Source organism: Leptonotus elevatus, chromosome 8, assembly GCF_054856555.1.
Source record: "Leptonotus elevatus isolate MCC_2025b chromosome 8, RoL_Lele_1.0, whole genome shotgun sequence".
NCBI classification, from domain to species: domain Eukaryota; kingdom Metazoa; phylum Chordata; class Actinopteri; order Syngnathiformes; family Syngnathidae; genus Leptonotus; species Leptonotus elevatus.
Window position 1 is genome coordinate 24,220,386 of NC_141246.1, and position 16,032 is coordinate 24,236,417.

Here is a 16,032-nt window from a genome sequence, read left to right on the forward strand (position 1 = left end):
TGTCTAACGGTGAGTTTTTTGGTGACTTTATAATCCCATCCTGGATCCACAGGCCCTGTTACAAGTGGCACAGGTGTATGTAGAAGTAGAGTTGTTGACAACAGCTGCTGTGTTGGCGCTTCATTTCGACCGCTTAAGTGAAATGACCCGACAGGTGCGGGTAGCCTGTCCAGGTGTGATTAGAGTGGGCAATTTTTAGGCCACCTTTTCTATGCCCTTACTTATACACAGGTGAGAAATTTGGTTCCTAAATAGGACTGCTCAGTCACACGGGTCTGCCAAGAACAGCTGCCACACACCCTCTGTGTAAGCACACACACACACATATATATATATATATAACACACACACACTCAGTGGCAAAGTTGAGATGGGCAGCTTTGATCTTTTTTGTGAGCAGAGGCTTCTACCTAGCATGCCTTCCATGAAAGCCTTGTCGATTGACTTTTCTTCTGATTGTTGAAAAATGGACGTGTCCCAGATGCAGCAAAAGAGGTCTGCAAATCCTTTGGCTTTTTACCTGGATTATCATTTGTCTTGTGGTTCTTGCTGAAGGTCGGCCACTTCTAGGCAGGATTGTAGTAATTTTCAGTGTTCTCTAGTTGCAGATGATCTGCTTCAGAATCAACTGCACTTGTGCTGGCCGCATCTCTCGCCCGAGGGCCGCTGCGCAATTTAATCTGGATACCTGTAACTATCACATCGTTGATTCAAAGATTATCTTCCAAATCATCATCTTTTTCTTGTGTCTCTTTCTTCATCTGCTGAATTTCCTGCAGAAGTGGCTCGATGCTCTTTTTCATATTAAGTATTTCAGTGACCATTTCTTTGAGTTTTGCAAGAGAAGATTTTATCTCCTTAATTTCGTCAACTCTTTTTCCGCCAGGCATATTGCAACAATGTAATTAAAAATCCCAATGTCAACGAAATAGTTAGAAGTCACGAGCAAGTGCAGGAGCAAGTACAGATGCGTCCTTGCTCGACAGATGCGTTTTGCTGGACCCCACCAGTTTAGACCTCTTTTTGAGTGTCAAGACTTGGTTTTAGAGTTTAGGTTTGAATTTGGTTATGGTTGAGGTTAGCGTAAGGAACAGGGGTAGGCAGTCATTTTTGATGGTTTAGGTTAGGGGGAGGGGCTGGGAAATGCATTATGTCAATGAGATGGGCCAACAAAGATAGTAAAACAAACGTGTGTGTGTGTGTGTGGGGGGGGGTCTTGTTTTTGTTACATAGTGGGGCCAACATTCCGGGATTTCACAGAGTTGTGGGGCCATTATGGTGGGCCCCACAAATTTAGACCTCTTTTTGAGGGTCAAGATTTGGTTTTAGAGTTAAGGTTTGAATTGGGTTATGGTTGAGGTTAGGGTAAGGAATAGGGGTAGGCAGTAATTTTTGATGGTTAGGGTTAGAGCAAGGGGCTAGGAAATGCATTATGTCAATGAGATGGCCCCACAAAGATAGTCAAGCAAACCTGTGTGTGTGTGTGAGTGTGTGCGTGCGTGTGCAGTAGATAGTGTGTACTGACCATCTGTTTTTCCTTCAGTGCGACATAAGTATGATGCTTCCAGTCAGCTTTAATCAAACTCCAATTCCAGTTATTTTCTCACCCAGATAAGTCAGTGATCCAACTGCTCTTCCCAAGGTGCTTTGGAAGAGTCTTGTTCAACTTACTTTTCACTTATTTGTCTCAAACTCAGAGCATTAATTAGGCTGTGTTCACACTTTAAACAAGTAACCTGACCAACAGGTTTGTTTGAGTTTGGTGATGCAATGCACAAAGACAATCCAATAATGTGTCTATAAGAGTATCATTAGGGCTTGACCAGCGACCACTGTGAGGTCCTTATTGTTTCTGTAGGAATTCTTCTTCTTATTCTCCGCAAAGAATCGGATTCTTGAGACACTAGACATGAATGAAAACAAACAAAACTTAACACACACATCGGGAGTGGCGAAAAATTGTATATTTTAATGTTGCCATGCACGAGTAAAAAACAATGGGTCTGTAGCGCCCCTACATTGGTTTAATGGAGCCCTCTCCCACTACGTTTGACCTACATATACGAAAATTGGGCGGCACCTGTAGCACTCCAAGACAAACAATTAAGACTTTGGTAGCAGTACCCTAAAATGAACAGGAAGTGAGCTATGAGCTATATTTAAATGTCCAAATTTTGCCAATTTTTGCACCTTTTAAGGTCCACAGAAAATTTTGTGTTTGGACTATGGAAACACAGATACTACCAAATGAAAGACTCTCATCTTTCATCAGAAAAAAAAGTTTGTTTCTACCTTATTCAGTTTTTCAGTAATCAACAATAGAAAATAGGTTAGTTTCACCCAAATGCTCTGTTTTGGACCAAAATATGTAGAAATCAAGCTTTTTGTGAAACGATATTATTTCATGCACTCTCGTGAATTTTACACCTTTTTTTTCCATGAATGATGCCACAAACACCTAAACAGTGCTTTACTTCTATACAACACTACCACCAACAATGAAAAAGTGTTTTTTGATAGCAAAATTAGTTTATTTACATTCAACAGTGTAACAATTTGACAAAACAATTTGGCAAACTATTTACAAATGTGTGCAACTGTGCATGTGTGGTGTGTGTATGTGTTACTATTTACAATTGTGTGGATGTTTCAACTACACAATTTTTCTTTTTGTGTGGTATATTGTGTAACACTCCCCCCTGCGTGCAAGGGGACGCAGCAGGATTTGCACCACGGATTAGTTTCACTGCGATTGCCCCTTTGCGTGCAGACCCTACACTTTCTTGCCGGCCTTTTTTTCCGGGGAGTAGCAGGTATGTACTGCAGTGTGTTTGGCCATGTTGCCATCAAGTCTACTCTCAGGATCATGATACGGTGACCTGGTGTTACGTCTGGCTTCCTCATGCCCTTCAGTTCCTATACCTGCAACAACTTCCTCCTCCTCTTCCTCCTCCTTGTCTTGTGGTAACAGCCACCCTCTCACCACCTGCCGGATAAACTCCAAAAAGTGTTGGCACTTCCCAGAATGTTTTGTTTTGTGCAGGATATATGCATTAAACATGCATATTTGAAATAGATAGGCAACACTTTTTTGGTGCCATTTCAATGTTTTCCGCTTGAATGGGTGGTAAGAGATGTTCTGATCCATCTTATCCACTCCATTCGTGGTGGCATTGTAGTCCAGAACTAGTGTCTTCTCCGTGATCAGACTGTACCCACTCCGATGAATATGCATTGGATTCAGGGTACTCTTCATCGTGCGATTGAACGTCCGCCTGTGCAGAAGTGCTCGGTTGTACACCACATTTTCCGGCGTTAGCATCGCTAGCCGGTGAGGCTTTACAACGTGGTCGAAGCCGCCGCGTCAACGCTTGAACTTCGGCGTCAACCTCAGAGTCACCATCATCATCATTTCGTCTTTGAAAAAAATGCTCAAGCGTGAGCTGCTTGCAACCGGTCGCCATTTTCGCTTCCTCAGCCATTCTCCCCTCAACACTCTAGCTAGCCCCACCTCACTTCCTCTACTACTGACTTCGACCCGATCTTGTCCAAAAAGAGTCATCGCTGCCATCTAGTGCCCATAAATAGTCAATTATACTAACTCAATCTGCTTGATACTTGGAGCATAGCTGGCCAAGGCTTTCCTCCACCCGTTTCCATTAAAAAACATAGTTAACGTCGTTTTTGGCGGCACTCATTTGGATTTTACTAAACCTTATTAAACGTTTTTGGCGGTCAAAGAGTTAATAGGGGTCATATATTAACAAACTCCTCCTACAGAATTTATTTAATCATCTTCAAACTGTTTCGTCTTAAGATGTTTAAGATTAAAACTTATCGAAAGCTTTTTATTTTGCCACACGATGTTGCCGTGGCATTGTTTTTATTATGCTTATTATGTTTTTGAGGATCTAAACATAGGCGAAAATCAATTAAACTTTGCACACACATCAGACCTGTCATGATGCTTTCTTGTGCAATTTTCAATAAATAGCTCAAAAGCGCCTTTTACAAATTCTTAATGAAGCATTCCAGGTTGTATGTTTCACCTACATTTGTGAAGATTGTGAGGCATATTTATCAGCCTAAGACCTACCAAAAAGTATTTTGCAGCCATATGCTAAACCTAACAGGAAGTTCGTCATTTTTTAATTATTTTGGAAATTGACCTTTCGCAAAAGCCCCGCCCTCTTCAGTTGACTCTTTCAAGTCCGATATCCCTCTGGACACTTAACAATGTAAATGATCGTACCAGAGCATGTCAGTGAGTGTTTTTTTGGAGCAATACATGCACACTATCTTCCAGATCGAGGCAAAAGAGCAGTGGAAATATATATTCATTAAAATATGCAGAAAAGCAGACTTTACAACTATTGAAGCTAAATCATACAGGTCTCTACCGATGTCTGAAGAAAACAACATTGATCTCAGCGTGGAAATTGTAATCACGCAAAATAATTCCCATTTTTAACTCATTGAATCCTACCCATTTTCATTGGAGCAACCCCCTTTAATGCCAGCTGTTTTACTGGATTTTGACTGATCTTGCATGGCACACAGAATATTGTGTTCTATTGCTATATAAACATGGAACATGCCAGAAAGAAAGATTAGACACTCTTCTTTCATCAGAAAAAGTGTTTCTATCTTTTTCCGTTCTTTTGTTATCAGCATTAGAATATAGCCAAGTTTTGTCGAAATTCCAATTCATGAGAATTTTTTTTTTGCCGTATTGATACATCATATATATTAAGAGAGTTAATAAATGTACCTGTAAACTGATTATGTGTTGTTTGCTTTTTCTCTCTACTGTCTGGAACAGAACAGTTGTTTACTCTGAGGTAACAGAAAATGCTCCATGAAAGATTAAAACAAAATAAGTTGAAAGTGACTGTTACGATGCAATGTACACTTTGTGTTAATCGATGAAAAAACATCACAGAGCTCCCAGTATGAGACCCAACGTAACCTACCTACTAAGACGTCAAGCCACCCAGCTAACATTAATAACAACGATCAAGATAAAGTTATGTATGACGTGAAGATCCATAAAAATTCAAAGTGCCTGTTACGTTGCAATGTTCACTTTGTGTGAATCAATGAAACATCACAGAGCTCCCAGTATGAGACCCAACGTAAACTACCTACTAGGATGTCACGCCACCCAGCTATCATTAATTAATTAATTAATCAAGATAAAGTTATGTATGACGTGAAGATCCATAAAAATTCATGTATTGAGCACAGGCTGAAGCAGGTTTATGTCCGTCAATCGAGCTAAGTAAAGAGGTATTTCTTGTATTTTTACAAGGCGTGAAGTTGCATCATGAAGAACTCATATAACAACGCTGATCTATATTTACAATTTACAAGGTCCATCCATCATCTACCACTTATCCGGGGTTGGGTCGCGGGGGCAGCAGCTTTAGCAGGGAAGCCCAGACTTCCCTCTCCCCAGCCACTTCAGCCAGCTCCCCCGACGGGATCCCAAGGCGTTCCCAGGCCAGCCGAGAGACATAGTCTCCCCAGCGTGTCCTGGGTTGTCCCCGGGGCCTCCCGCCGGTGGGACATGCCCGGAACACCTATCCAGGGAGGCGTCCAGGAGGCATTCGAACCAGATGCCCGAGCCACCTCAACTGGTTCCTCTCAACGTGGAGGAGTAGCGGTTCGACACTGAGTCCCTCCCGGATGACCGAGCTTCCTATCTCTGAGGGAGAGCCCGGATACCCTGCGGAGGAAACTCATTTTGGCCGCTTGTATCCGGGATCTTGTTCTTTCGGTCACGACCCACAGCTCGTGACCATAGGTGAGGGTAGGAAGGTAGATCGACCGGTAAATCGAGAGCTTTGCCTTTCGGCTCAGCTCCTTCTTTACCACAACGTCTTTACAAGGTACTTGATGGATTTGTGATGATTGTGGTTTAAAAAAAATGCCGAGTGCACACCGCTCACCTGGTCATGTATTCCCATTCACTTCAATGAGAGCTCGAGCCACAGTTAAATGAATGAGGTTGAGTTCTGCATTCAGAAATAGCGCAGGCAGCGAGCTTCGCAAGCCGGTCGTGAAATTAAGATCGCAATATTTCATCCATGGTGGTCCATATGAAATTGTAAATACGGTTCAATGTTGGCGCCACTCATAAAATGTTATGGCAGAGCCGCACACACTGCGAGAGTGCATGCTTGAAATGGACAGTTCAAATGGATTTTAAGAGAAGCAGAGCACGAGGGAGGAAGTCGCTCACGAGATGCTGTGACTATCGCGAGACCTACAGCGAGACCAGAAACCCTAACATGGCGGCGCCCTGCTGCTAAGATAGAACTAGCTCTATTATACTAAACTAATCCAAATTTAACCATCATATATCTTGGCTTTTCTCTTCTCTCTTTCATCCGGCAGATTTGAAATACCACCCAACGTGGAGGACCTTGAACGTTTCATCGACGGATATTTTTACAGCTGCGCGATGGAGGATCCTTCCGTCGAGAAACCGTCGAAGAAACCTTCTTCGAAGAAGAGGAAAAACGACTCAGCGACGGACACGGACGACCTAACCACTACGGACGTTTCGGTCAGTGTGCTGGAGTCCATAAATAAAAAACTTGACGTCCTCGGCCTCATCCTCGAGGACGTCAAAGAATTAAAGGTAAGCCTGGAATTCGTCAGTCAGCAGGTAAGTGTCCTTCAACGGGAAAATGCCGAGCTACACTCTTCACTCGCGGCTGTTTCAGCCGAGCTGGAAACTATGAAAAAGGAGAATAAAACGCTAAAAGAAACAGTTTTAGATGTCCAATCCCGTAGTATGCGGGAGAATTTAATATTCTCAGGTATATCCAAGAATACCTCTGACAACCCAGAGGTTGAGATAAAAAAAATTATGACGACGTCGTTAAAAATTCCTCAGGAGACGGTAAATAACATCTCTTTTGACCGGGTACATCGGCTTGGAGCCCGTAGGGGCAACAAACCCCGTCCTATTATTGCCAAGTTTGAGCATTTTAAACAGAAAGAATTTGTAAAAAGTAAAGGACGGGAGCTTAAAGGGACCTCATTTGGAATGAATGATCAATTCCCGAGAGAGATCAATGAGCGGCGAAAAGTACTGTTTCCTATAATGAAACAAAATAGACAGGAGGGTAAACGGACTACGATAGCCGTTGATAAGTTATATATCGATGGCCAACTATTCCGGAACCCCAATTCCACTCCCTGGCTGTTCTAATTGGCATTGGTGGAACTAAACTTAGTTTGATTATTAGGTGTATACATATACTGTATATGTGGTTATAAAACCAAAAATATGAATACTTATTATGTTTAGACTATATTATAAATATAATATTAATACACAACTATATCTAAAGTATATTTAAACAAAAAAATCTCGCTTGGGTTACTGGTGTATTGTTATGTTTAATCCCCTGTTAATTTCCTTCACTTTCACCTCCCTACTCGTTTTTGCACTGTTTTATTTACTTACACGTTACCTTACACGTTACCTTACACGTTACCTCATATTTTACACAAACTATATAAATCACCTAACCACTTTGATTCTATCCTATAACATGCCAGTGGTGGCAAATGGCCTATACAGATATATACATAGGACTGAGTTTATATTGTTTGTATGCATAAATTAGTTCTGGTTTCCTGGAATGTTTGTGGCGCTCGCTCACAGGCAAAAAGAATAAAAACTTTAGACCATCTCTTAAAATTAAAAGCAGATATTTGCCTCCTACAAGAAACCCACCTACAAAAATCTGAAGAAAAATTACTTATTGATAAAAAATTTAGCCAAGCGTACTCTGCCCCTTATAACAGTAGACAAAGGGGAGTCTGTAGACTCATACATAAGAATTTACTCTTTACTCTAAATAATACAATAACAGACCCAGAGGGCCGATACATTATTATTCAGGTGACTATATTTAATAAAATATATACATTCGGTAATTTATATGCCCCTAATAATGATGATCCGGCCTTTTTCCATGAATTTTTCTCTAAGCTGTTTGAATTAGCATCGAACTCTACTATTATTATTGGAGGAGACTTTAACACAGCCTTAAATCCATTAATAGATCGTTCTAATAAAACAACATGTATAAGGCGATCACAATCTACAAAAGTAATAGGGGAATATATGGATGACTTTGGCCTCGTCGACAGCTGGAGACTTAAAAACCCAAATAAGAAGGAATTTACCTTCTTTTCCGCTGTGCACCGACCGGTCCTTTTCAAGAATTGATTTTTTTCTTACAAATAATTCTATTGCTGATAAAACTGTTACAAAAATACATCTTATTATTATTAGCGACCATGCACCAGTCTCCCTTTCCCTACAAGTTGATTATACCTTTAAACCACCACCTACATGGCGTTTTAACATATCACTACTAAACGACGCAGAATTTGACAAAATTATAAGAAAAGAATGGGCAGACTTTTTGGAAATAAATGACTCTCCAGACCTATCTCCAGCTCTTCTCTGGGAAGCTGGGAAAGCAGTAATTAGAGGTAAAATTATATCATATTCATCTTGTAAAAAGAAACAGGATAAAAAATTAGAAAAAGACTTGGAAGATAAAATTAAACAACTGACGGATGAGTACGCAATAAACCCAAATAACCAAATATGGACTGACTTACAAAATACAAAAATACAGTTAGACAATATGTTAACTAAAAAGACAGAGTTTATAATACAACAATTGAGATACAACAACTTTGAATATAATAACAAATCAGGTAAATTTCTTGCAAACCAACTTCAACGTAATCGGGGAAAATCGCTTATAACGGCTATTAAAGGGACAACTGGTGAATGTACACAATCACCAGAAGAAATTAATCAAATTTTTTATAATTATTATCACAACCTATACTCAGAAACGAATAAACCTAACCCAGAGCATATTGAGGCATTCCTCAGTAGCTTAAATATACCTCAGTTAACTACTGAATATAAAGATATGTTAGATGCACCACTTACTATAAACGAGTTGTACAGTGCTCTAGATAGTATGCCAAATGGCAAAGCACCTGGCCCGGCTGGTTATCCGGCTATATTTTTAAAGCACTTCTGGTCAATGCTTGCTCCACTATTCTTAAGAGTAGTAACAGAAATTAAAACTAATGGTCACATACGCCCACACATGAATACAGCAGCAATTAAACTTTTATTAAAGCCAGAAAAAGACCCCACCCTTCCATCAAGTTACCGTCCGATTTCACTAATTAACACTGATATTAAAATTATCACTAAGGCTTTTACATCTAGATTAGAAACAGTAATCCCGACAATCACCAAACAGGCTTTATTAAAGAGCGTCACTCTACTAATAATATTAGAAGGCTCTTTAACCTTATTAGTATGTCACAGCGGCATGATAAAAAGGCAGTTATTATATCATTGGATGCAGAAAAAGCTTTTGATAAAGTTAACTGGTCCTTCCTCTTTGCTGTTTTAAATAAATTTGGCTTTGGGAAGTCATTTATTCACTGGGTGTCAGTATTATATGATTCTCCTAAAGCTACTGTTACTACTAATGGGATTATATCTAAGAGTTTTACTCTACAGAGAGGCACAAGACAGGGATGCCCACTGTCGCCTTTATTATTTGCAATATTTATTGAACCGCTTGCATTAGCCATACGCCAGGAAAGAATGATTCAAGGAATTCACTCTGGGGTAACAGAACATAAAATTAATCTATATGCCGATGATATTTTACTTTATTTAGAAAAGCCTGCTATTTCGTTAGGGGAAGTATTTAACTTAATAACTAAATTCTCACAGTTATCAGACTATTCTATTAACTGGACAAAATCAACACTTCTACCTATTACAGAAAATTCATGGAACCCTGCAAGCCAGGACCCATACTACTCATTTCCTATAGGTAATTTAAAATACTTAGGCATAAAAATCTCACCTAAATTAACTGATTTAATTAATTTAAATTTTACTCCACTTCTGGATAGCATTTATAGTGACTTGGAGCGCTGGAATAATCTTCCTATTTCTCTAATAGGACGAATAGTCATTATTAAAATGAAAGTTTTACCCAAAATAAATGATTTTTTCTCAATGATTCCATTTAAACCTACGGCTAACTGGTTCCAGTTGTTGGACTCAGCCGTTACGAAATTTTACTGGAATAAAAAAAAAAGCAAAGATTAGTCTATCTACTCTTCAGAAAAATAAATCCAAAGGAGGTCTAGAGGCACCAAATTGTATGCACCAACCATTGTATATAGCCAACCAGCTACAATATATTATTTTATGGGCAAAACCCAATAGAGATACTAACTGTTGGCTGGAGCTAGAACAGAAGGATTGTAATAACCTCAGACTCCTAGATTTACTCTTTATTACAACATCGATTAAGCGACATAACTGCTTTAAAAATCCAATGATTTCCGCCACCCTGACTGCCTGGTGGAAGGCACTAGAAATGACAAAAGCCCAAGTGGAGCCCTGCGGGCTTTCTCCCCTATGGCATAACCCCGACTTTCAAATTAACAACCAATCGTTTTATTTGAATGTGTGGGAGCAGAAAGGAATTACACATCTCCACCATCTCTTCTCAGATAATATGTTTATATCATATACATCCTTGCTCCAAAAATACAAAATAAAAAACGGAAACTTTTTACATTATTTGCAAGTTAAAAGTATGATAAAGAAACAAATTCCAACACTTCAGTGTACGCTCCAACCGCCTGTTTTAGCTAAAGATATTACCAAGCTTTCTCCGACAACAACAAAAAACCTCAAAAATATATAAGTTACTTTCATATACTATACGACGGGCTGATCCCATATGCCCGCCGGGATCCCGGCGGGGTGGGTGGGGGCTTGGTGGGCGGGTGCGCCTCCTGCCCCCGCCCGGTTGGGAGGGCCCCGCTGGTCGCTCCTCTTAACTCACTACACTAGGTTTGCACAATACACTTTTATAGACATATAGGGCACATAACACACTTTGGGGGGTGGGGTAGGGTGGAAACACCGTCTTCACCCTACAACTCCCCTCCAATTTTAATGCACCACACAACTGGGGGGGGGGGGGGGGGGCTTGTGGGGGTGCCATCGGTTGGGGGCCGCAGTATAGAGCAGTGCTGCGGTCCCCTGTCCGTGCCCCCCCCCCCCCCCCACCCTATCTATTCTTTTTAATGCACCACATACACTCAGGGGGCGGGGGGGTCGTGGGGGGTGCGGGGGTTGGGGGCCGGTGGGGTGCCTGGCGGGCCTGCAGTGCCCCGTCCTGCTGCGTTGGGTCGGGGGCGCGGGCCGTGTTGGGGTGGGGGGCGCTCCTGCTCCTGGGTTTGCTCTCCGGCCGGTGGCCCTGGCGGGGCCCGGGGGTCGTCCTTTGGCGCTGCCGCGGCCTGGAGGGCCCTGAGGTGTTGCGCTTGCTCTGTTCCGGCGGGGGTCGACGGCTCCCCTCTTTGGTGGAGATTTTCATGCATGCCAGATCCACCACACCAGCATCTACCGAAACTCAGACACAATCTGTTTCCTCCTCAGGCCATTGAATCGGTGGAGGCTGGTGTCTGTGGATCTCACTCGGCTTCGTCTGTCCTTCCTTCCTTTTCTCGGTCTCTCCTTCGGTCTCTTGAGGCCTCCCTGATTTTTTGTTTTTTGGATTTGTTGGGGTCTGGATGTTTCTTGGGTTGGGGAGGAGTTCTGGTGGGTGGCCCGGTGGGTGGTGTCTGGTCGGTGCTGGATTTCACCTTCCTTGGTTTTCTTTGGTCCCCTCGGGTCTCCTGACGGCGGTGTTCGGTTTAGGTGAACGGTATGAGATTTTTTTCTAATAGGTTTTTGGTGAGCTAACAAATACATGCACGCACACACGCACGCACATACACATACTCACCCACACACAAAAAAAATAAATTATATATATATATATATATATATATATATATATAAAAAATAAAAATTATAATAATAATATATATATATATATATATATATATATATATATATATATATATATTTAAAAAAATAATAATAATAAAAAAAAAATAAAGAGCAATGATGATGACATTTCCGAATGAACAATACTGAGCTCTTTAAAAAAAAAAAAGAAAAGGAAATGGACAGTTCAAAATATCCCGCCCTCTTCCCGCCGCGTTGCCTGTTATAATGGAAATGCAATGGCGACCGTGTAGTGTTGTTCCGTGAGGTGCGGTGTGGTAGCGTGCCGTGCGGGGCTAATGGAAAAGCGGCACAAGCTAGTCACTCTGGGTCTGGCTAGGTCTCTACCCAAAGCACTTTAATTGCTGCTTTTGAAACAAATTTGCGGGCCAAAATAAACAGCGCCCCTTGGCGGCCAACCGGGAAAAGTCCCGCTGTTACCGCCTTGTCAGTCAGTGCCTGTTTGTGCCTTTGGTAATAGTAAGAATATGACTTCACCTGAAAACCTCTTGCGATTCCTCATATCCGATTTACAGAATCTATGGGCATATCACTTCACTATTTTGCTTGATGGAGGTAAACAGCTAGTTGGAACTTTTTTTTTGGTATGGCTTTTTTGAAGCTGAAAAAAGTTTTGTGGCTCGATTTTACAATGGATTTCAATGGAGCAGATACGAGCTTGATGGACCTTAGCCGTTTGGGGGCGTGGTTTACGAAAGATCAATTGCGTAACATTTTTGACATTTTATTAATTGCTCATTAAACTTTGCACACACATTAGGCCTGCCAAAAACATTTATATTTTAGAGGGTTCTTGTCCTATGAGACAGTACCCCGTGGTGCCAGTACCACAGCGTGAAAGTACCACAAGGTGACCAGGGTTGTGATAGCTTTATAGCTGTTCAAACCAGACCAATGACTGCACCATGCACTTTACCCTCCAAAAGTATTAGAACATAACATATATCAACATACATTTACTGGTCCTCTTGTTTCCGGGTTACAGAGTGCAGGCTCACAGACATGCCTATGTGCTGGCCATGTTGGCAGTGGCGACTTTCCCATCACTGGAAATGCATGGACATAAAAAGCAGCCATGCTAGACTCTTCAACATGCCATTTTTGGTGCAGTATAAGTTCCTGTTTTGTTTTGTTCCTGTCAAGCCCTTATCAATAGGATCCAATTGTAGCAAAGGTGAAAAAAGGAAGCACAATAACATCGCGACATAAGTGACCATCCATTAAAGGGACTGCAACATGAAAAATCAACTTTTTGGAGCTTTTAGCCATGTTAAAATGCTAATTCCTCACTAAAAACATGACCAAAATTGTGTTTTCCTCCATTCACCTCTGTATGAGAAATTCTAGGTAATTCTGCTCTCCAAGCACCAGCCCCTCCTAACCGGAAAAAAACGAACTGTTGGCACGGTTTGACGTCATTGCGTGCGGCCCCACTCCCGCACCGCCCACTTTCTCTGAGACCTCCCTCCATGGGATAATGACAAAAGTAGCCTTTATCAATAAACATTCTGTCCAAATGAATTCAAAGTAATCAATTATTCTTCACATTTGCAATGCCAAAGTGCAATGAAATGACAATTGGCTGTCTTAAAATCCATTGGCCGACACTGGTGTAAACTAAATGTAAAACATTTGCGCTGATGAGTTTAAATGAATGGATGGTGTAGTGGATAGTGCGCTCACCCCATAAGCAACAGGGTGCGGGTTTGCGACTCGCTGTGGTGCTTTCCCCCCCCCTCTTTTTTTCCTCTAACCTCTCTGCTCCCCTCCTCTTCCACGATTACTTGCGGCAAGGACCCGTTTTGTTTCAAATGTTTATTCAAGAATTGATGGCTTGCGTGACCAAACGCAGAGATCTAGCAGCCCGTGAAAATTTGAGTCCATTTTTAAAATTGGTTTAAAACCTATCTGTATGATTTGTGGGCGTTGCGCGAAGCAGCCGGCTCAGACGTAGTCATGAGAAGGCGGCAGCCACGGGGGGAGGGGCGGGGTTTTACTGAAATGAGCGTTTGACTTCTGGGTAAGAAAAATAGCCACCAAAATAACTAATATTTCATAAGAAATTACATCGCGATTGTGTCAGAAGTAAGATTTCATCATTATATGCCTATAGTTAACTGTGGAAGGGCTTAAAATACCATGCACACACACACACACACACACACACACACACACACACACACACACACACACACACACACTTTTTAGTTTTGTGTAACTCTGGATAAACTTTACATCTTTTCAAGGAGTTTCAAGCTTATTCATATTTATTCACAATAATATTGTACTGTATCGGGTACAAAATAAAAAGTACTGTATTAGATGTCACGTTAATGGATAATCGTCTCTAATAGATGACCTCTCTCCCCAATTTGTATTTTAAATCAAGGTTCCACTACATTTGTGAATACTTTGGTTGCTGTATCTGAATTTGCTTGCAGTCTCTGTATCCAACTTAGTCTGACATCGCCTAACTTTTGCATTCCTTTTTCCAGGTCACTTTTTGTTTTGCGGTTAATCTCATCAGTCTTTTGAATGCATGCTTGATAGCTTTTAAGTCTAGATATTATTGTTTTATTGTCCATATGGCCAGTGTTTGTACAGTGGTTTTGGAGTGTGGCGTGGGGCTGAAATATGGAACTTTAATGTTTCATCTTCAATGGCAAACTCATTGTCTCTTTCATAAAATATCATGAGTAAATGTAGTATGATAAGCTTACCTCCATAATGAGCTCTCAGTAACACTGTTGAGGTTGAAATCAAATAATTTGGTCAGCATCAAAATCACCTGCAAAACAGAACCAATTGTAATGAATACATATACAAATTATATACATCTTTCAAAAACAGGACACACACGAAAACTGAACTTTCAATGTATTAAATTGTGCGTGTTAGAGTATATACTCTGTTGGTACAAGGCAAAATTAGAAAAAAAAACGGTTCAGAAAAGGAATCTCTACACATTACACTTTCACAGCGTGGAGAAAAAATAGTATTAAAATTATAAATAATACATCACATCCAATACATGCAGTATTAATACATACTGCGGCAGAAGATTGCATTAGAGTTATTGCTGTTATAAAATGTAATCTTGGCACTATAAAAATAAATTACAAATTATGAGGTTGTGAAGCTGCCAACCGGGTCCAAAATATGGCCATCTACAGATAGAACTCAGTGTCTGGTTTAGAGAGGGGATGAAAACTTTGATTGCCAGAGGCAGAAATCACTATATTTGGTGTTCTGAGAGGTGGTATTTTCTTTCATCTTCATATGTTCATATCTCATAATGAACAAAACTCTTATATGACACAATCACATGCATTTTAGGATGAAACAAAAATCTTCCAAATGTTTTAAGTGTAATATATACATGACTGATCAGACAAAGCAAGGATTCCCTATAACAACATCCAGTTGTTCAACAACAAAAAAAGCCTCTTCATATATTGATGTTGTTTTAATAGCTAAACACTTGTGGAGATATTTAATGATATATTTAGTAAATGAGCAATGTCAGTTTTGCGTGCAATTATTGAGGAGTTAAATCTCCCCAAAATTTACCATCATGTAAAATATCCGGGAGAGTAGATCCATGCTATTATAATATATATCATCATTTAATAGCCTTTCAGCACTTTATGACACATTACACACACTGTTAGTCATGTACATGTACATCAATGAATTAGCCTGTCAGAAGGTTCACTGCCAGTGATATGCCTTTCAATTAATAGGGATTCACATTTTCTCTCTCTCTGAGAGAAAACCACAGATGCACTTTTTGATTTATTTTATTTATTTATTCATGTTTACTAAATAATTAATAAATTTAGTACATGTGTCAGAGATGATACGGGTACCAACTGAGTGGGCAAATTGCAGTTGTGATTTTATTTTTATGCCCATACATCCCGAGTTCATGTTTTGATATGATAGGCCTCTCAGACTAGTAAGGCAAGGCAAGGCAAGGCAAGGCAAGGCAAGTTCAAATATATTCAGGACCCAAATCATTCAGTGATTTATAGCCCACTAGCAGAATTTTAAAATCTATTCTACAGCTGACTGAGAGCCAGTGTAAA

The 16,032-nt window shown here is 40.6% G+C and overlaps 1 protein-coding gene across 8 annotated transcripts in view; it reads right to left on the reverse strand.

Moving 5' to 3' along the window:
* sorcs1 (sortilin-related VPS10 domain containing receptor 1) overlaps positions 1-16,032 on the reverse strand; it is a 223,613-nt gene that overhangs the window by 124,704 nt on the left and 82,877 nt on the right. For all 8 annotated transcript variants that reach the window (XR_015095776.1, XR_015095777.1, XR_015095775.1 and 5 more), the window contains exon 2: positions 14,665-14,732. Coding sequence is in view for 5 of the 8 variants with exons in the window: in XM_086082258.1 (XP_085938384.1) it covers positions 14,665-14,732 (68 nt within the window). In the remaining 3 variants the exon portion in view is untranslated. The remainder of the gene's footprint in view (positions 1-14,664; positions 14,733-16,032) is intronic.